This window comes from Protopterus annectens, chromosome 3.part0 (assembly GCF_019279795.1).
Source record: "Protopterus annectens isolate FY-2018-M chromosome 3.part0, PAN1.0, whole genome shotgun sequence".
Lineage (NCBI taxonomy): Eukaryota > Metazoa > Chordata > Ceratodontiformes > Protopteridae > Protopterus > Protopterus annectens.
Window position 1 is genome coordinate 1,813,375,245 of NC_056731.1, and position 22,765 is coordinate 1,813,398,009.

The following is a 22,765-nucleotide window of genomic DNA, read 5'->3' on the forward strand; positions in this document are numbered from 1 at the left end:
TCAGGTCTAGTATATTATCCCCCCTTGTGGGAGAGGTGACTAGCTGTTCCATTGCATTTGAGTTTATGAATTCCAGGAACCTTTGGGCTAGGGTGTTAGGGCTAGAATAGTGCACCCAGTCTATGTTAGGGTAGTTGAAGTCTCCCAATATGATGGTATTTGGTGAGACATTCATATCTTCCAATGTCTTCAGGAAGGCTGAGTGGGGTTCTTGAGATTGGGAGGGTGGTCTGTAACATGCAACCAGTTGTATAGCAGTTTTGCCTATGGTTATCTGCACCTGGATGGTCTCCGATGCTTCATGAGTTGCCACTAACCTAGAGGTGTGGGTATCCTTGATGAATATGGACACTCCCCCTCCCTTTGTGGTTCGGCCCGGGTTTTGGGGCCGAAAAGCATGATAGAGCCTTGAACCAGGTCTCTGTTACAGCGCAGACATCGATGTTCTCCATACTGAGGAGTGCTTCGAGAGCCTGCATCTTGAGATTTAGACTTCTGGCGTTGAGCAGCATTACCCTTAATTTTTTTCAATTTTTGTTTTCTAAGGAGGTGGGTTCGTCTTTTGAGCCTTGCCTAAAAAAGGCACTATGGGGGTGGCAAGAGCCTTAGCCAATATCCAGAAGCCCAGTGGTGACAGGTGCAAGCCGTCCGTGGCTTGTCCAGCATGTCATCCCAAGCAGACAGACATTGGATCCCCCTAGAATGACACCAGTAATTGAGCCAATTATTAAAGCTGATCATCTTGTCTTTGTATTGTGGGATCATTCTTGGTGAGGGCAGGATGCTGCTCAGGGTTTGGGTCATACCAGCCTGGGCTACATAATCAGAGAGCTCCTCAATGTCTCTTTTCATGTAGTCCAAGGAGGTACGTGTCTCAGGTCATTCACGCCGGCATGGACAATGACGGAGTCATATTTGTACGTGCTTTTGAGTGACCTGAGTGCGTGTGTTATATGCTGGATCCTAGCCCCCGATAGGCAGCTTACCATTACCCTCTCCTTGCTCAGCCTGGTAAGTGGGACGTCAGTGTGTCTGACTATAGAGTCACCTATCACTAGTGTATCAGGCATAGTGTTTGGCCTTAAGGGCTGTGATTTATTGACACACCGATTTATTGAAGTATGTGTTGCATGTGTTTTGTTTTGAGGTGGTGGATTTTTGGGTGTCTGCTTTGGGAGCCTCTGTTGTTTTGGTAAGTTTTTTAATAAAGCCTCAGAGTATGTTTTTGTGTTATTATGTGCTTGATTTGCAGTTGGGGTAGGTCTATGTGTGTGACTGGGTTTGTTGTGTGTGTGGTTACCTTCTCCTCCTGTCTGGTCTTGCCAGTCCTGAGTTGAGAGAGTTCAGCCTCCAGTTTGGCTATATAGTTGCATCTCTCACATGTATTTGTGTTTGTTGGGAGGAGGAGAGGCTTGTCTGTGTACATGAGACAATTATAGCATTGTCTCAAGATTCCCAGATTAACCAACTGAGAAGGAGAAGATGCTAGCAATCTACCACTCGACATGCTAGAATATTATAAGAGAGTGCTGTGCCTTTAAGGGAAGTGGTTGGGGTGGTATGTGGATGCAGTGCTACTTGAGTTTGAGAGTGCTTGCTTAGAAGAGTAGCTTAGAGAACAAGTGCTATGCTTATAATATAACGAGTAGACTGGTTATTCTAAGAGAAGAGCTTTCTAAGGGAAAATTTGAAGAGCAGACTTGGCGGAGCCAGGAAAAGTTTAACCCTGTTTAACTGGCGCAAAGCCGCACTAATGCGAATTTTAAACAGGGAACTTGAAAAGAGCTAGAAATGGTCCAAAACAACCAATTACTACAGCTCTTGTGCTGAGGTCACTTCTTTCAGGGACAGATAGGCTGCTCAAGGCTCCCCACTCCCACTGGTGAGCAAAGAAACTTCCTTCTTATCCAAGTAAGGTAATGGACAACACAGGAACTACACCACAGCCCAGAATACAGCAAAGCCTGTAAACTGGTCTAAACTAGTCGAGGAGAGGCGGGAAAACAAGGATTATTTTTTTTTTTTTTTTTGTTTTTAGATAGAAAACATACAGAAATACAGAAGGCAGCAATAAATCAATTACACAGGCTAGCACACTTTAGTGGGCAGACTCAATAGTTAAATTAAACAAACAAACACAGATTTTCGATTAATATTCGACCAGGTAAACTTTTAACTGCAGACAGGGCCGGCCTTAGCCGAAATGGCGCCCTAGGCGAAGTAGTGCTCAGGTGCCCCTTAAGCTCCACCCACACCACACTCATGAAACACCCTTATTTGAGCCACGCCCACTGGGTCATTCCCCAATAAGGCCACTCCAGTCATTTCCTTAAATTATTTAAATGCATAAGAAAAAGATACCTTGTTATGTAGTTATACTGCAGCTACCATTGCATATGTATTTTCTACTTTAAATACAAGAGCCAGATCACGGTCAAATAGGGTTCTAGGAAGGGTACTAGACCACCCCAGAGCAGCCCCTCCTGCAGCAAACCCTGCCCCCTCCTCAGCCATTCCACTGTTCCATTATTTGGTTATCTCACCAGTTACCATGCATATGTTCCATTATGTGCTTCTACAATGATTACAGATATTGAAACAAAATAGCACAAACACAGATAGCCACTTGCTAAACAAACAATACAGTCTCACAATGAAAACAGACTTAGCATGAGCAGTAAACTTGTCTGCCCTTTGAAACTCTCATTCATTGAAATGGCAAAACTCATATTCATTGAAACAGCATGAAAACCCACATTCATAGAAATGCATCTGGTTGCTGGAGAATTAAGTTTACCTTTGGGCTGTTTTCAAAACAGACTCCTTGCACATTTTTTAGGGACATGCATACATGTATTTATCATTTAATTCACTTTCCTGATTGTATTGAATTATATTCCTTGTATAATACAGCACCACTTGTTAGAATATGTTTTAAATTTGTAGTATAAACATTCTTTTAAGCAACGAGACAAAATTTATGAACCAAACACTACCCATTTCAAAAAATTTCAACAATAAAAGGCCACTCAAGACTTCTGTCATTACAATCCACCAATATTACTGCACACGCACAATCTCTGCAGAAGTAAAATCCTCTGAATTCCACATTAAAGAAATCTGTAACTAATGAATACTACTGGCAAACAACTTTACATATCAATGTTATCTACAAATTCAGTGCCTGCTGCCCTTGAAAAAATTAATTGCCTATATTACAATAAAAATTTGTTAAGTTGGTAATATTGCAATAGGAAGTGACTAAAGTTCACAATCACTAGGTATCTCATACAAAAGGCCATACTCAGGAGTATAGAACCCCTATCCCCCTTATAATGCATCAAATAATCAACAATAATATGGGCACTGCATATCAGCACTTCATCTACATGGTGTGGGAGTGGAATCCACAGGCTTCTGCACCAAAGGCAATTATGCTATTAACACTGCTTTCAGATTTTACATCACAGTGTGCATTTTGATAAACAAAAAACAGCTAGTTGCACACTGAAAACATTTACACTTCTTACAGTGTGTTAAATGTGTAGTTTTGAACATGTTTCCAGTAAGTAATGAAACAAAATGTATGACCCAATAATAACAAACCTGCCCATTTCAGAACATTTTAACCATAAAAGGCCCCTCAAACAGGATCAGTCAATAAGCACAATCTCTGTAGAAGTAAACATAATCTGAATAATTCTACATTAGAGAGATTTGTAACTAATGAAGATGCTATTACTGACAAAGAACTTTACATTTCACTGTTCCATCTACAAATTTAGTGCTTGCTGCCCTTGAAGAATTAATTGCCTATGTTGCATTAAAGAAAAAATGGTAGAAACATACAAGTTCATAGTAACTAGGCATCTTAAACAAAGGATGGCACACTAAGGAATGCAAAACCCCTATACCCTCTTAAAATGCAACAAATAAATAAGCAACTAGGACATTACATACCATGCCTCCATACTGCTCAAACTCTTAGCACAAGAAATCTGAACGAAGTCTAAAATATCGGGGGGGGGGGGGTCAAAGGCCACCCAAACAGGGACAGATTATAAATATTGTTCTTAGACATAGAAAGTTGCTAGAATAACAGCATCTGTCTTAGCATTCATTTTCTGAAGGAAATGAGGGCTGAAACTCAAATGTTTGGCATTTACTTATTTCAATCCTCCGTGATTTGCCAGAAAACCATAACTTTTATGAGGATTAGGCCAAAAATATAAGGCAAAAATCTGGACAGTTGAGAGGTATGTATACCTCTCAACCTTAGTGCAAAAAATCTGGACAGAGCCTGAAATAATGTGGATACAACGGCCAAAAAAATAGGGATAGTTTTGCTTGCATTGCTATTTAGTGACCTCAGTACTCCCTGGTTTGCCAGAAAACCTCAAATTATGAGAAACAGACAAGCTTCCCCCTTTCCTGGCACAACAGTAAACTCTTAGAGGACAATATGTATTTATGGAGGACTCTTCCTTCATAAAAATAAGACATTCATTTGCCAGTATCGGACCACTTTTCATGAGTGGTTTCTCATGCCTACCATATATAATGGTTCTTTATCAGATGACAGCGTTGATAAAAAAGAATGTGCTCCATTGATGGACATGTTTATGAGCAACTAAGAACTAAGTGACTTACTCATTCTCAAACAAAAATAAACTGACAACAGAAATATAAAAAAGACTACAGTCTCAACTCAGCTGAAGCTGATCAACATAAAACAGTCTCCAGGATACATACAGACACACATATATTACTACAACTTACTATATCAGATTACTTTTAATTTCTGCAGCTCATGTCACACCAACTACTCTATTATTACATACACATACTGTTGCTTCAGACCGAGCCATGAATGACACGGATACACCTTTGCCAAGTGTCACAAATCACATTAAAAATACTGCATATTTAAAATTCCACATTGCAATACCAAAAGCAGTCCTACATGATGGTTAAGAGATTAGTGGCATAAACTATAGTAATTGGAGATGTACTAAAGAATTATTTAGTACAGTAATTATAAACACTATAGAAAATGATTCATTTTAGTAAAGAAGCAGCTTCATAGAAAAACTGTTTATATGGTATAAATACAACTGACTGGCTGCTTACAGTGCTAAAACACTAAGCCCTACAATGACAGTCTAAAGTTTCAAGTATTTAACAAATGCAATAGAGTTAAGGTTTAGTATTGAAATTCTAAGCATCCATTTTACAATCAGCTTCTGCTTTACAGCTAAATGCACTACTGTTACAGTATAGCACAGGAGACTTAACTGTAAACTTACATCTGCATCATACTGAGAATTTTCAACAAAATTACCAAGAACAATTCCAGAAATAGTCAGGGGCATGCGGCATCTTTAATATATAGTACAATTAATCTGAGGCATCTTCAGATCAAATTCACATGTGAATTAATTTATCATGTAAATGAAATCTGCAATTTTAAGTGTAGCATATGGTCTGTAAAACTCACCATTTTTGAAAAGGATTAAGAGGAAGAGAGCTAAAATTAGAGTAAAAATCAGGGACAGTTGAATGGTATACTGAGAAGCTTGCAAGTAGTTACAGCAGTTACACAGTGAATACTGAACAGCCTAAAATATGAAACTACAGAGAAAAACATCTACTCTACACACTATTTCTAATTCTTACCAACAGCTACTTTAACCTCTTTGCTAGTTGTATATTCTCAAACACATTCGTTTAACTTTCACCTGATGTAAACCCAAAAAATACCTGAAGAAAGCTCTACAATTGAAATACTACATAGACAATTACTCACAGTTTGAAAACACTTCCCTCATGAAGACACTCTTCTAGTGTACCCAGCGAATCTTACAGCACCATCTACAGGATTAAACTTGTTGAGTCCTCCACTGCCTTTCTGTATTGTAACAGTCTACTGAAAAATTATCGGCTTTTGCTATCCCACTAAGAAAACCTTCTGATCTACTCTTTTGGAGCTGCTGATCTTTTTTTTAGGAAGTACGTTTTATTCCAGTCATCAAACTTTATCTGTCATTTTCCCTTAACTACTGAAGTTCTGAACCAACATTCATGCCACAGAACAAATTCAGGCAAGCTACAGATGAAAAAAAAGAACCGGTCCTGGACTGCATTAGAAGCCAGTTCAACACACACACACACACACACACACACACACACACACACACACACACACACACACACACACACACACACACACACACACACCTTCTCTTTCATACAGTAACTAACGACTACTTTGAATTCCACACACTCCAATTCTGCTCTCATACATACTACTAGATTAAATTATGCACACACCTACCTTCTCTGTTCTGCCACAGCAGCACACACATACAGCGACTCTCTCACAAATACATACTACTAGATTAAATTATGCACACACCTACCTTCTCTGTTCTGCCACAGCAGCACACACATACAGCGACTCTCTCACAAAGCAACACACACACACACACACCTACTCTCTTGCACAGCAACAAAGACTCTCAAAGGAATGAACGGCTAGTTTAAATTCCATACACACACACACACACCTACTCTCACACAGTAACACACACACTTTATATCTCATACAAACAGAACAACAAATTTAAATTCCATACACATACATACCCACACACATTCTCATACAGAAATAAACAGTTTAAATTACACATAAACGCACATACACTTACCGTCTTTATAACCCAAACGGCCACACGTGGAGACACAGACAAAAACTCCTCTTTTGAACTGCAGCCTGGCTTAAATTCCGCGCGGGACTGCAGATTGCTTTTGTATGACGTTTGCATGTGACGCACGCACGCAGGTTTCGCTTTAAAAGAGAAGATTCTTACACTGTAAACTAGTTTTTTTTTTTAGCCTCCTGGCTAACCTACAGCTGTAAGTGGGAGGGTACTAGCCTCGCCTCCCCCACCCTCCAGTTTCAGCGCCAAGAAGAGCGCAAACTTAAACAAAAATAAGTAAATAAAAAAAAAATAAGTAAATAAATGCACAATGTGCCCTTTACAAGGCTGGCCTGTACGGTGCCCTAGGCGGTCGCCTAGTTCGCCTATGCCATGTGATGGATATTAAATGCTTTGGAAGAAATATCTTTCTTAAGGATACTTGTGGTAATACAAATGACATTGATTAAACTTATGCAGCAAATATTTTAAAGAAGCCTGGCACCTTTATTCCTGCTTTTCATCCAGAAAAACAGATGTTTGTAAAACCATGTGAGAATGAGGTATCTGAACTTCATAATGGGAACAACCGGAAGGATTTCTATAATTTAAATTCTGAAGAGAGACAATTAAAGGAACTGATGAATCATAACAAGATCATGATTAGGCCTGCTGACAAGGGCGGTGAGATTGTAATCTTGGCTAGATCCATGTACCATAATAGGATGTTAGAAATGCTTGAGGATGAGAAAACGTATACTGTAATCCAAATGTGAAGTAAATAAAATGATGCATCAAGTGAAGGACAGCTTATTTGATTTACTGATGACTTGCACCAGCTCACAAGAACTATTTGATTATGTATTGATTGCACACCCTCTGATACCCACTATTAACAGTCTAACTAAAATACATAAGGGTAACTGAAACCCACCAAGGCATGCCATAGTATCTGCTGGAGGATGGCTCACCGAACCTGCCTCTATTTTAGTGGAGCATAAACTGAAGTTAGCAATCCTCAAAGCAGTCACTGTATTGCCTGACACTTCACACTTTCTTAGAACATTATTTGACTGTTACAAGTCTTTGGATAAGACAACCTATATAGCAATGGTGACAATGGACATTAAGAGCCTTTTCACTCTGATCCCCAATGATTTTGGAGTTGAGGTGGTCCGACAGTGCTTAAGAAGTGAAAAGATCTTTAACTACTGCACTATTTCCTTGATTTGTTCTCTAGTAGAGCTAATTTCGGACAACAATGTTTTTACATATTGTGCCAACATTTATTCTAATATAGTTATTGCCCAATGGGAATCCACTTATGTGTTCAACATGACGAATCAGTGGTTGAAGTACATACTCTATTGCAAGAGATTTGTGGATGACATTTTTTTCTGTGAAGTGGTGATACACAAGAATTTACAAAGTTTATAGACTACTTGAGCAATACAACAACTTGTCTACAGTTTGAGGCTAGTAGCTCCAGCAGAAAAATGAACTTTGTGGATAGATAGGCACAGATGGTAGCCTTGATATATCCTTACACAAAAAAGATGGCTGGAGGAACCACTTGCAACATAGAACGAGCATATATCCCAAGCATATCTATCCGCATGTCATCAAAGGGCAACTCATAAGAATCTCCACGATCTGCATCAATGAGCAGGATGATATACAAGCATCACAGGTGATGCACTTAAGCTGTCTGGATGAAAAATACCTGAATAACACTGCAGTAGGTTATCGTACTGATGATACTAAAACTGACATAACTTCTATGGGAGCCATTCTGTTTTATCACACTTGGAAAAGCGGCAGCATTTTCTACATGATAACAAAGACAACTTACCACTGAGTTTCCTATATCTCTCAATATGATTACTACAGTTTATTACAACAGTTCCAGAAGTTAACTGAATCCTGATCAATCTCACTATAAGAAGATGTCTTCTTCCAGGAAATCATCCAAGCATTCACTTTGAAAATAGTAAGATAAAAAAACAAACACAAAGTCAATTGTCAAATTCCAGAAGAAATATCAATATTCTATATGTGTAGATTACATATAATGACTTTGTGTGGTATTAATACGAAAAGTGGAACATGACAAATCTTTGCAGTAAAGTATTGAAAAAATATTACCGCAACTGTCATCCTACACCATAACTATTCAAAAAGGAATTCATTATGTGCCAAGCAATTTTAGGCATCAGCTCATGTCCCTGAAAACTTTTCAATGATTTCTGCAATAAAGATCTTTATCTTCATCAATTTTTTTTTTCGTTTCTTTAGGTTTAGCATTTCCCAAGAATAGTGACCAAGTATGCTTTTAAATTAACAGCTACATCACACAAGAGCCTTCAGTCCATGTGAAAAGCCTAGAAGCCTAGGGCTTTACGCAAAGCAATACTGAAAGCAAATGTAGAAACTGATTTTACATCAAGTAAATGAGAGTTTAATGCCTTTGGTAAGGGCTTAAAATGGCAGGAACTGGTTGTTTATACCTGGAATTCTAAATTTAAATAAACAGACTCTGTTCCACACCTGCTGGAAAATGTGCAGTATGCTCATGTTTTAAGTTTTTCTCCATTGCTAAGTGAAGAGAACAGAATATTGCATTTTGTTGCTGTCACCACTAGTTTAAGTTTGAATGCAGACTGAATACCACAGGCTAGGTAGTCTATGGTATGCTGTAAGGCTAATAGCCTGGGTCTCTTTGTATTCCTTTTGAATCGACTTTCTAGGCTTCAGAACATGAAAAGAAGGCATAGCTGATAACACATCTGGTTCCGCAGGAGGTCACAGATTCAAATCCCGCAGAAAATCAGACACTGTACACCAAAAATGCTAACACCGGATATGCAACCACGAGATAGAACAGTACAGTTAATTAGGCCAAGTCTTTGAAAAAGACACTAAACTGGGAACACATGCCTGGTGTTCACTGAAAATGCTTGCCTACCTGGCTGCTCTGTTTTCTGAGAAATGCAAGAGAAAGCTTATCATCTTGGTTTTTTTAAGAGCACTTTAGTGGGAGATAATGAGTAAAAAAGTGTCTGCTGTTGGCCAGTGAAATTAGAACTATAGTGTACGGTGGCACCAGGATATTATGAAAGTGAAAGGGGTCAGAAGTCTAAATGGGACTGTCATGGTATAATATTTCACTAGTCAAGAATGGAGGAGAGTTTTGCAACTGAATGCTGTTGAAGTAACCAACAATTTGGAAACCATATGTACTAGTTGATAAATATGACTGTCTTGTTTGAGGTATACAAGTGGCGACACACACACACACACACACACACACACACACACACACACACACACATTTAGGCTGCGGTAGCACTGTCGCCTCCTAGCAAGGCGTTGTCACCTCCTAGCAAGACGTTGTCCTGTTCGATTCTCAGCTAGAGGAGCGTCTGCTGCGTGGAGGCATGCGTGAATGAGGTGTGCCTTTTCTGAAGCTTGTGCGGCAGGCTGGTAAGCCAAAAAACAAGCACAAGAGTACACTAAAAAGCAAACACAAGAGTAACCAAAAAAAAAACCACAAGAGGCTGTTAACCGGCATGTAAAAATCGACTAACAATCATTAGCGGACCGGAGTTCCGCTGTGGCGACCATTAACCGGGAAAAAACGAAAAAAACAAACAAACTTCCTCACTAGAGACCAATATTCTACATAGACAGCCCTTCAAAGTAAATTAGCAAAACATGCGCTGATCGAAAAAAGCGACATACAAGTACTGTCCCATTCACGCGCAGTGGAGGATAACGTGGGTTTCAGCATACAACTATAACAAAAACTTACCAATAACAAATAAAATATTAATTTTAGCGTGCCCCTAGCTTCCGACTCGAGAATAAGGATGCCAATTGCACAAACAAAACCAAACGGAGCACACAAATATAAATCAACATCAAAACTACAGAAATAATAAACTAAAAACTCGGCAGCAATACTACAAATTAAACAAAGCGTGCCACACTTCTAAGCATTAAGTCTACTAATGTGTGCATAACGACAAAATATCATGGCTGGGGACACACGGACTGTAAAATTACACTCATAACTTACCTTATTTACTGAAGTCTTCCAACGCTCGAGAAAAGGCAGACAATCCCAACTTCCAGCAAGTCCTTCACACAAAATGAAGCCGATAGCATTCACTTTACTAGAAAAGAAGTTCCACACAGCAGCTACTCCGTTTTATTAGGGTAATAGTGGGCTGGCCAAGGCAGCGATTACATCACAATGTGGGAGGATCACAGGGGCTTCAATGCAGCATGCAAATAAGGCACTCACTTTGGGGGTGGAAACCTCCAGGGATCGACTCAAGGAGCTGTGGCAGATGTGACATCATTATTTAAGAGCCGAGTAGACATTTTTATTTATGGTTTGAAAACGGAAACTCAAATAGTATGGAGAGTTAGGAAGCTCAGGTGTAAAACAGTTTAGATCAGTTTATTTTAAAGCTGCAGTTATTTTTTTTTTTTGCCTGTAGCACATAAGGGGGACTTAAGGAAACAGCAGATAGAGCTATTGGATTTAATATCCCATTGTTTTCCTTTAAATAAAAATAAATAAATAAAAATGAGGCATTGGACATGAATTGACTGCATTCAACAAGTAATGGCAAGTATCTCCACTACATACTAACACATGCCTAGATATTTTACACTCTTCAAGCCTGGCAAACCTTTTCTGTAATACTCAAAATGCAATAAAACTTTCTCAACTGGCTACAGTTTACTGTTGTTACAGTCTATGAACTGGATTATGCTAATTTTCACAAACACAATCCATCATAAATTCCACAGTAATAATGGACTATCAAATGATAACTAGCTCTTGAAGCAGTCATCTCAGAGATGGTTTGAAAAAAACAAATCTCTATACATGCACGCACACACACACGCACATATATGTATATACACACATACAAAATATACAACTCTGGATTAATAGGCTAGTGGGTACATCTTGTACTAATAAACCAGGGGTGATTTTCATAAACATCAAAAGATCTGCCACTCAACAAATGCATTATCCACCCATAACTACATTTCCAATACCAACTTTTTCCTATTCATTGTCAAAGGATACTACAATCTAAGTTGGCATTTGTCAGGTGCGCAATACAAAGATACTCATTTGTAACAGGACAACAGTATCTCATGGGGTGCACACAAAGTCACTCCCACAATAAATACACCTAACAACAATCAGGAGGTTACCAGTTCTCCACTGGATGTTGCAAAAACCCATATGGACAGAATAATATATGCAGTCAGGCTCTGCATCAAAGTTACCCTAGCTGAAACTGAACCAGAGAACCTAGAGCTGAAAGGCAGCAAAAAAAAAAAAAAAAAAAAACACTATGCCAAGTAATGATCTACTGAAACTGAATTTCTAATTATTAAACAGCAACAAATTTGCCACTGGCATTCATCATGCAAAGTACATCAAAGTGTCACAGAACATATTCTGCTCAGCAGAATCAAAGGAACCAAAATGGTCGCAAAGCTGTTTGCCAAATGATTACTATATAAAGCAATCCAAAACAAAGAGAGTGAGAATGTCACACAGAAAAAGCAAACAATCAGTAAAAACTAAATGAAAACTCCAGCCAAGCTATAACTTCCACTGAGTGACCTCTCAAACCTCGTATCTGAGGCACATGGGATATATGCAAATGACCCTTATGAACATCAGGTGTTCAGTTATATGGCGATTCTGAATGCCTTTTCTTTTTAAGTCCTTTTAATGGACAATTTCAAGCCAGTAAAGCCAAGTCAGCGGGGACCAAGTGCCTTGAACTGTTCTTTCCAGATAGTGCTCCCCCCCAACCCAATCTGGGAAACGTCCATGTTCACTATGGCTGAGGCCAGAGACTGAATGAAAGTGCGGCCCCATAAATTCTTCTGACTTCATCCACCGGGTTAGATCCTACTTGCAGCAGTTTGTTATCAAAACTGGATGGGACATCAGGTGTGTCAGTATGGACCACTGCGCCGCTTACAGCCACTGAAGCGGTCTCATATAAAATCTTGCTAGGGCACTAGGGTTATGGTAGCTGCCATAGATCCTAGGGCTTGGAGGACGAGAAGAGCAGGGTGATGGACTGTACTTGCATCCTTATTTTTTGTCATCTATGCAGTGGGAGAGAAGCTACACAAGAAACTGTATTGAGTCGTGCTCCTATAAAAAGTCTAGATATTGTGATGGGGTCAGCTGGGATTTCTCTCCGTTGATCGTAATGCTCAAGGACTGAAAAAGATTTAGTATGAAGTCTGTGGCTTGATACAGTAGACGCCTGGAGGGGGCGGTGAGGAGCCAGTTGTCTAGGTATGGAAACACTCACAATCCGTGAAGTCTCAAGTGAGCTGTTACAGCTGCCATGCATTTGGTGAACACGCTGGGGACTGTGGTGACACCGAAGGGTAGCACTCTGAACTGGAAAGGACTGGCTCCCAGCTGGAAGCGGAGGACCCTTCAGGAGCATTTGTCCATCTTTATATGTGGTAATATGTGTCCTGAAAGTTTATAGACCACATCCAATTGTTCTCCTCTAGAAAAGGAAGGATAGACGGAACCATGACCATCCGGAATTTTGTTTGTTGAACGAACTTGTTCAGAAGGCCGAGATCTAAAATTGGTCTCAGTCCCCTGTCTTTTCTGGCACTACAAAGAACCTTGAGTAAAATCCAGATCCTCTTTGGTTTGGTGGAACTTCTTGGATGACTTTTTTTCTAGCAGCTTTTGAATCTCTACGGCTGCTCGGTCCCTTGTGGAACATTGGGGACTCTCTTCAGTGACTTTGGCAAAAGATCAAAGGGGATGCAGTAACCTCTGGGTACAATTCACTGCACCCATGAATCTGAAGTTATTAGTAGCCAGGCTGACTTTGCCAAAAGAGTAAAGGGGATGCAGTAACCTCTGGTTATAATTCTCTGCACCCAAGAATCTGAAGTTATTAGTAGCCAGGCTGTCTGGTGCAGTGAAAATCTTCCCCTGACTGCTTCCACAGGTAAGCAATCGGGCCTCCATTCAGGAGCTCCGACTGGAGAAGGAGTCTCTGGAGCCCTGATTTCGCAGACCTCCTCTGTCATGGGGGGTATCTTCCACTAGAACTCCTCCCTCTCCTCCAAGGGGAATATTCATCATGTGTATCCTGAAAAGGCCCTTGGGACTTTTTGAACAACATTTTTCCACTCTTCTGATCCCTAGAAGAGTATCGTTGATGAGTAGAGAAATGAATGCTCACAACAGAAAGGGTCTTTCCATTCTTCTCACAGCTGGCTAGTGTGTCCTTAACTTTGGGGCCAAATAAGGAAGATTCGTCAAAAGGATCATTGACGAAGGAAGACTTGAAGGGTTCAGCATAGTCACACAAGAGCATCCAGGCGTGGCGTCTTATGGCAATGCCTGTACCCATTGCCCTAGTCATACCCTAGGCTGCATGCGTAATGAAGCACATGGACAAATTAGAAATAGACTCCAGGCTGGCAAGCTAAGAGGCAACTTTATCCTGTACCTCGTCAGACACAGCTTAGGTGAGGTTATCGGATAGTTCCTTTATCAGATCCCTTCGAAGTCAAGTGAAGTGTGCTATGAAGTTCAAGGACCTAACAGCGTAGGTCGATGACACATAGACCCACTTCCTAAACCTGTCCATCAGAGACTCTCGGTTAGGAGGATGGACAGTGGAACTCTCCTAGGCAAGTTCCTTTTTGGTGGCTGCTGCCACCACCATGGCATCTACTGCGAAGTCCTTTCCTCAGTGTGGCTGATCTTCTTGTGCTCAAAGAATTTTATCTGGTCTCCGGAGAATCAGCTCTTATGGAGTTAGGAGTCTTCCACGCCCACTGCATGATGAGCTCGATAAGGTCATCAGCAGGTAGAGTCATCCAGGAAGTAGAAGGGCGAGCACCAAAAGCCTGCAAGAACACATATTCCTCAGAAGATGGGTTAGAGGGCTTCCAATCACCCCTCTGTTTCCAGGATGTCTCCAAATAAGACATCTTCAGGGGGTGACCAGGTGGAACCCTCCCCTTCATCATAGTCTGTGTCTTCCGTGACAGATTCCTCTGAATCTACATGCTTCCTCTTGCAAGTCTTATTACCTCCTTGGTACTTCATTGGAAATCTCTGAGGAAGATTCCAAAGAAGAGGAACCCTGAACAGGGACATCTTGCCGCTTTGGTGCCTGCTGTCCCAACATAAGAGATGATGACAGCTGCAAACCAGGGGGTACAAAAATATATGACACTTTGATGTAGATGGAGTCAACTGAGAGCCTGCTGAGGCTAAAGCTCTCTCTATTATCTGGAAGGCAGGCCCACCCAAAGAGGGATGGGAGCCCAGAACTGGGAAAGACAATCTCAGAACCAGGGTCACACTCTGCTCTGGAAGACTAACCTCCAAAACAGGAGTCAGGGAAGAATTCGAAACTGACAGGGTCCAAGAGCCAAGGACAGCTCAGAGCAAACAAACAATCAGCACTATACCAGAGCCCCCCGAACTGACAGCCGAGCCCCTGGAACTGACAGACGAACTACAGCCCTGAGAGTCTATCAGTTCTATGGGAGCCAAAGATATCAGAGCTGAATCCGGTACTGAAGATGGACCTTTTGTCGGCAACATAATAGGTAGAGCCAAGGTAACTGAAGTGCTGGGCTCTGAACCTGAAAGGGACGTCAGATGAGGAGAGACAGGAGGAGTCCTGGGAAAAACGACCTCGATTCCAGAGGGGAGGGAGGTTCGAATTGGCGCAAGAAGCCGCCTGGCCACCAAAAGCTGATCCACTAATCTCACTACATCTACCTTGGAAAGACTTCTGGAGGAACAGACTGACATCCCCAAGGAAGACTCTGGCCTTTCCAAAAAGGGGCTGGGAAGCTGATCCAGAAAGGTGTCGATGGAAAGGAAATATCTCATTCTGCCAGGTATACAAGACTTTCGCTTTGGCACCATATGCTGTGGAGCAGATGGAGAAGTTAGAACCGAGGAGGTCAAAGAAAATGGTACCAGTGAAACAGTCGGTGCAGAAACAGTCCTGGCCGGTGCCAAGGTTGTCAAGATCGGTGATGAAATAGTCAGCACCGAGGGGCTCAAGCCTGTCGATGCAAAGTCTAGGAACTTCACTTTTCAGTTCCAAAGAGGTCGACAGAACCGGAGATTTTTGTCTCAGAGTCTGGTGCTGATGTTAAGGTCGGCACTGAGTGGCTTCTCTTTCTAAATCTGACATAGGGCTCAGGCTTTGACAGGGCTTGTAAGACTTCAATAACCTTTTCAAGATCAGTTTATTTCATCGCTCAACCAAGGTTCTAGCACTGAAACCCTGGCAAATCTTACAATTTGTCTCTAAATGAGGCGCACCCAAACAATACACACAGGAAAGATGCTCATCTGAATTTGCCATCTTCCTACCACAATCTTGGCACTGCTTAAAGCCAGAAGTGCCTTTTTTCCTTTCCACCATTTTTATAAGAAAAACATGCGCACACACACACACACACACACACACACACACACACTAAAGGACAGAAGAAAGAAAGAAAAAATTACCAACGATGGTATAAAGAGAGTGGAGAATACCAATAATGGTGAAAGGGAATACTACCCAACAGGTAAAAGGAAAGAAAATTACCAACAGTGGTAAGTGGAAATTACCCTTCTTACCATAAGTTGAGTAGTTTCCGGACATACATGCTCTAAATTAAAAGAACTGTAATTATTTAAAGTAACAAGAGAACAAAATACAAGCGCGAGCAAAAAAAATAAAAAATGTGTATATGTATGTACGTGTGTGTATATATATATATATATATATATATATATATATACACACATATATACGTATATACACACATACATACAAAGCACTTTGCTGGAGAGTATCAAATGACACATCTGGGGTTAGCTATATAATGGCCGAGACAGTTCCAAGGGGTCAGAACAGTCCCATTCATCAAGAATGAATGAAGACTGACATCAGATTATTTGTTTTAGTGCTTACGAAAGAAGAAAAGGTAATTAAAAGGAACCAGAATGAGCAAAGTACTTGGATGCAAATGTCCAACAATATAACAGTTTGCCTTGCTTTAGGAAGACAAGGCTGTGTTCAAGCTAATCTCTCAGGATTACAGCACTGGTTTGTTTAAACATTATTTGTAATGCCTTAATTAACACAGTTGCTTATGTACTGTGACTGTACATGTTCAAGAGCTGAAAAAAAAACACTAAAGAAAATGTAATAACTAGAGTTATACACTATAGATAAGGTACTCAAATTGTAATTAAACTTTTCATATTTTCCAGCAAACTTATCCATAAACTAGATCACAGACTGGAAAGAAAGTTGTACAAAACAACAGAATTACTACTCTTACAATAAGGGTTATAGCTTCTAAAATGAATACTCCATTACTGAATAAAACTTGAAAAAGGCAAAAGGAAATAGAGTAAACCACAGTCAAAGGACCTATAAAACATTAAATGTAATCAAAACAAATCAATAAATATTGGATTTGATAAAAATTGGCAAGCGCTTTCATATTTAGCTTCATCAGACTATTAAAAACTTGCCCAACATATCACATACTTGCATCACAATTCAAACCTTTCTGAACAAATGTAACATTACAGCAGTTCCTACAACAGTTAAAATGCATCAGTTGACCAAAACATCATAAAATTAAACATAAGAATAAGAGAAAGAAATAAAAATAAATCAACTCCTTAAACTTTGTTCTTTTAATACTGGTTTCAAAGAGGCTTTTTCATTTAAGTCTTTACCCTGATCAGTTGTCATAGGTGTTTACTAGAGTTCATAGGTGTTTACTAGGGTAACAACCACAAGGGCCTTTTTAAGCCTAAACATGCATCCCAAATCTCTGACAAGTTCTGATACCCTTGATAAGTGTAAGCATGGGCCTGGGAGATGAACAATTTACAGGTTACCTGTGTCCATTAGAGACATAGGTGCCAGACCAGAGATGAATTTCCGGTTTCCCATCCAGATGTCCAAGTTGCACTTTAATTGGGTTAGGGAGGAACTCTGCTTCACATGGATGGGGTGCTTGTTCCACAGACGGGGTAGTCTCTAGGATACATACCTTTCTCTCCAGCACGTCTTATTTATATCACAGGCAAGGTTTAAGTCTTTAGAATGGGTAACTCTGGTGCCGTTTGTTTTCTGAATATGCAGGAGGTTCATCAGAGTGGGGTCTGACAATGCCCTGTATGCGAGGCATAGATCTCCCCTCAAAAGCCTGTAGGAAACAGAATACAAGGATAGGGCCTTGAGGCAGTCTGCATAGGACATATTACTTACTCCCTGTATTCTTTTAGTAAGGAACCTTTGTGGACGTTCCAATTGTTGGATATGCTTGGTTAGGTACATACCAAAGGGGGCACTATACTCAATGATAGGTCCAGTGAATGCCGAATAAAGTGGAACAATGACTTCCCTGGACTTACATCCCATACCTTTGTTTATAAGTTGCACAACATAGAATGATTTCTTCACCACTGTAGACACGTGATGATCAAAGGCTAGATTACTATCTGTGTGTGTCCCTAAATCCCTGACTACTGGGTCAACTCTAAGGGGTGTGTTGTCAATATGACAGTTACCAGGGATGGATGACTTCCCAAAGGATGCTATTATGCATTTCTTGGCATTTAGTATTAGTCCATGGCTCTGACACTAGTTTGTCTGTGTCAGCCCCTCCTGGAGAACATTTGTGTCAGTGTGAGATGCAATGACAGCTCCTAATTTGCAATCATCTGCAAATTTAGTCAGCCAGAGACCACTGACATTGGCCTCGACTTCTGATAAGTAAATGCCAAAAGGGAGTGGTCCAAGAACTGACTCCTGAGGGACTCCACTTGTGAATGGCCTCTTTGCAGAGGTGGACTCCCCAATTCTAAACTTCCTGGGTCCTGTCTGTGAGCCAGTTACCTATCCACCGGGTCTGTACCTAATCTCTTGTGTCTGTCAGCAATGCCAAAGTGGGGTATTGTATCAAATGCCTTGGCCAAGTCAAGGTAGGCAGTGTGAACAATTTTGCCTTCATCCATTGCTTTGGTAATCTTCCCAAAGAAGTCTACCAGGTTGAGAAGACATGATCTGCCCTTGACAAAACCAAACTGGTTCAGGTCGAGTGTCTGGAGGTTTACTATATCTCTATTGATCATCTCCATGATGATTCTTTCCATGACTTTACATACAAGACTAGTGAGGCTTATGGGTCTGTAGATGGCCCATCTTTGTGCAGAGGGATGACTGTTGCCTTTCTCCATTCATGAGGCACAAAGCCTGTTCGGAGGTTGCAGTTAAATATTAATTCTAGAGGCCCTGATAGGTCATGTTTCTTGCTGTTTAGAAGGCATCCTGGGATATTGTCTGAGCCCACTGATGCAGTGTTCTTGGTCTTAGAGAGAGCATTAAGGACCTGTCCCCTAGTGATAGTAGGGGGAGTTATATTTGATGATACTTCCTGAGGGAAGGTTGAGGGGGAGAGATGAGATGAATTTACCAGCCAGGAGGTTTGCTGTATCTTCTGGCTGAATATAGGTGGCTACATTTACAATGAGCTCTGCACACATTTGGGTAGTGTCTTTGAGGTTGCGGACATAGCTAAAGAATGCGTTTTGGTTGTCCTTGACCTGGGAGGCCAAACTTACCTCAAATTTGGCTTTGGTAGACTTTATTTGCTCTCTGAGTAATATGTTTAGTTTGATAAGAGCGCTTTTATCCTGCTGGGTGCTGCACCGCCTAATTCTTGCCATGATTTTCTTCCTACTGTTATATAGTCAATTGATTTTGTGATTCCACCAGGGTGGCTTGTTTTTTTGAGTTAGTACTGTACTTCTTTCTGATGGGTACATCTGCCTCTATGCAGCTATTAACATGCTTGTTCAGGGTCTCTGTGAACAGTTCTGCATAGGCAGAAGTGTTCACAGGATTTATGGGGGCTTGACATTTTGCTAGGTTCTCACTTAGTAGCAGGAGGTTAGCCTTAGAATAGTTCCTGAATATTCCAGGTTTAGCTGGGGGTCCAGGTTTTATTTTTTACTTCAAAAGGAGACCACTTTGTGGTCTTAACTTACCAGAGAAGGAATTACAGTAGGGGTGTGCAGCAGTCTCCCATATTAGTGAGGACCAGATCAAATATGGTTGTACCCCTGGTTGCTGTACTGACTATCTGGTCCAGGGAGTTTGTGTTTATAAAATCCAGGAATCTCTGTGCCTGTGCATTTGATGTCATACAGGATTCCCAGTTAATAGTGGGGTGACTACAGTCACCCATGAATATGGCATTGGGTTGGATGGTTAGTGTTTTAATAAGTTTAAATACATGGCATGGGTTTCCTGAGTCATAGAGGGGGACCTATAGCTCACAAGGAAGTGGTATTGGATTTTATCTATGGTGGTTTAAACATGGAGCAATTCAAGTGCATTGTCCTGTTTGACCAGCCTTGAAGTATATTTATTTTTTATGTAAATAGAGACACCTCTACCTTTAGTCCCTGCCTATGAAGTAGCTAGCCTACATGTGTGGAAGGCTTTATAACCTTGCACTACTGGTGTGCTCTCCGCGGCGTTGAACCATGTCTCAGTGACCGCACAGATATTAGTATTCTCTATGGTAAAGCTTCTAGGAAGTGGAGTTTTTTGTAGACTCTTAGCATTGAGCAGTAATACCTTTAGATTTTCTTGGTTTTGATTTTCTATTTCGGAAGTACTCAACCTAATAATCCATGTAACCTCGGACATTTCAATAATACTCCTTATATCTCCCCCACATACATGACCGGCCTTAGGCATAGGCGAACTAGGCGACCGCCTAGGGCGCCGTACAGGCCAGCCTTGGAAAGGGCGCATTGTGCATTTATTTACTTATATATATTTTTTTATTTACTTATTTTTGTTTAAGTTTGCGCTCTTCTTGGCGCTGAAACTGGAGGGTGAGGGAGGCGAGGCTAGTACCCTCCCACTTACAGCTGTAGGTTAGCCAGGAGGCTAAAAAAAAAAAAAAAAAAAAAAAAAAAAACCGTTTAGTTTACAGTGTAAGAATCTTCTCTTTTAAAGCGAAACCTGCATGCGTGCGTCACATGCAAACATCATACAAAAGCAATCTGCAGTCCCGTGCGGAATTTAAGCCAGGCTGCAGTTCAAAAGAAGAGTTGTTGTCGGTGTCTCCACGTGTGGCCGTTTGGGTTATAAAGACGGTAAGTGTATGTGCGTTTATGTGTAATTTAAACTGTTTATTTCTGTATGAGAATGTGTGTGGGTATGTATGTATGTGTATGGAATTTAAATTTGTTGTTCTGTTTGTATGAGATATAAAGTGTGTGTGTTACTGTGTGAGAGTAGGTGTGTGTGTATGGAATTTAAACTAGCCGTTCATTCCTTTGAGAGTCTTTGTTGCTGTGCAAGAGAGTAGGTGTGTGTGTGCTGCTGTGGCAGAACAGAGAAGGTAGGTGTGTGCATAATTTAATCTAGTAGTATGTACAAGAGCAGAATTGGAGTGTGTGGAATTCAAAGTAGTCGTTAGTTACTGTATGAAAGAGAAGGTGTGTGTGTGTGTGTGTGTGTGTGTGTGTGTGTGTGTGTGTGTGTGTGTGTGTGTGTGTTGAACTGGCTTCTAATCCAGTCCAGGACCGGTTCTTTTTTTCATCTGTAGCTTGCCTGAATTTGTTCTGTGGCATGAATGTTAGTTCAGAACTTCAGTAGTTAAGGGAAAATGACAGATAAAGTTTGATGACTGGAATAAAACATACAGCCTAAAAAAATGATTAGCAGCTCCAAAAGAGTAGATCGGAAGGTTTTCTTAGTGGGATAGCAAAAGCCGATAATTTTTCAGTAGACTGTTACAATACAGAAAGGCAGTGGAGGATTCAACAAGTTTAATCCTGTAGATGGTGCTGTAAGATTCGCTGGGTACACTAGAAGAGTGTCTTCATGAGGGAAGTGTTTTCAAACTGAGTACTTGTCTATGTAGTATTTCAATTATAGAGCTTTCTTCACGTATTTTTTGGGTTTACATCAGGTGAAAGTTAAACAAATGTGTTTGGGAATATAAAACTAGCAAAGAGGTTAAAGTAGCTGTTGGTAAGAATTAGAAACAGTGTGCAGAGTAGATGTTTTTCTCTGTAGTTTCATATTTTAGGCTGTTCAGTATTCACTGTGTAACTGCTGTAACCACTTGCAAGCTTCTCAGTATACCATTCAACTGTCCCTGATCTTTACTCTAATTTTAGCTCTTTTCCTCTTAATCCTTTTCAAAAATGGTGAGTTTTACAGACCATATGCTACACTTAAAATCGCAGATTTCATTTACTTGATAAATTAATTCACATGTGAATTTGATCTGACGATGCCTCAGATTAATTGTACTATATATTAAAGATGCAGCATGCCCCTGACTATTTCTGGAATTGTTCTTGGTAATTTTGTTGAAAATTCTCAGTATGATGCAGATGTAAGTTTACAGTTAAGTCTCCTGTGCTACTGTAACAGTAGTGCATTTAGCTGTAAAGCAGAAGCTGATTGTAAAATGGATGCTTAGAATTTCAATACTAAACCTTAACTCTACTGCTTTTGTTAAATACTTGAAACTTTAGACTGTCATTGTAGGGCTTCATTTTTTAGCACTGTAAGCAGCCAGTCAGTTGTATTTATATCATATAAACAGTTTTTCTATGAAGCTGCTTCTTTACTAAAATGAATCACTTGTTTATTCTTGTTTATAATTACTGTACTAAATTCTTTAGTACATCTCCAATTAATATGGTTTATGCCACTAATCTCTTAACCATCATGTAGGACTGCTTTTGGTATTGCAATGTGGAGTTTTAAATATGCAGTATTTCTAATGTGATTTGTGACACTTAGCAGAGGTGTATCCATGTCATTCATGGCTTGGTCTGAAGCAACAGTATGTGTATGTAATAATAGCGTAGTTGGTGTGACATGAGCTGCAGAAGGCCGTGTTAAAAGTAATCTGATATAGTAAGTTGTAGTAATATATGTGTGTCTGTATGTATCCTGGAG

General features: G+C 40.4%; 2 protein-coding genes across 13 annotated transcripts in view; one reads left to right on the forward strand and one right to left on the reverse strand.

The window, feature by feature from the left end:
• The window catches only part of SNAP47 (synaptosome associated protein 47), a 601,169-nt gene that overhangs the window by 566,138 nt on the left and 12,266 nt on the right, over nt 1–22,765 (reverse strand). For 4 of the 9 annotated variants that reach the window (XM_044065861.1, XM_044065855.1, XM_044065854.1 and 1 more), the window contains exon 1: nt 5,498–5,520. The exons of 3 other annotated variants lie outside the window; for them this stretch is intronic. In XM_044065861.1, the coding sequence (XP_043921796.1) occupies nt 5,498–5,500 (3 nt within the window). In that variant the 5' untranslated portion in view covers nt 5,501–5,520. Of the gene's footprint in view, nt 1–5,497; nt 5,522–5,676; nt 5,799–22,765 lie in introns of those variants that run through there. 2 more of the 9 variants (XM_044065859.1, XM_044065862.1) reach the window with 2 other exon arrangements.
• JMJD4 (jumonji domain containing 4) overlaps nt 21,743–22,765 on the forward strand; it is a 381,468-nt gene continuing 380,445 nt past the window's right edge. For 2 of the 4 annotated variants that reach the window (XM_044065864.1, XM_044065869.1), the window contains exon 1: nt 21,853–22,002. In XM_044065864.1, coding sequence (XP_043921799.1) covers nt 22,000–22,002 — 3 coding nt within the window. In that variant the 5' untranslated portion in view covers nt 21,853–21,999. Of the gene's footprint in view, nt 21,762–21,804; nt 21,824–21,852; nt 22,003–22,765 lie in introns of those variants that run through there. The other 2 variants (XM_044065866.1, XM_044065868.1) reach the window with 2 other exon arrangements.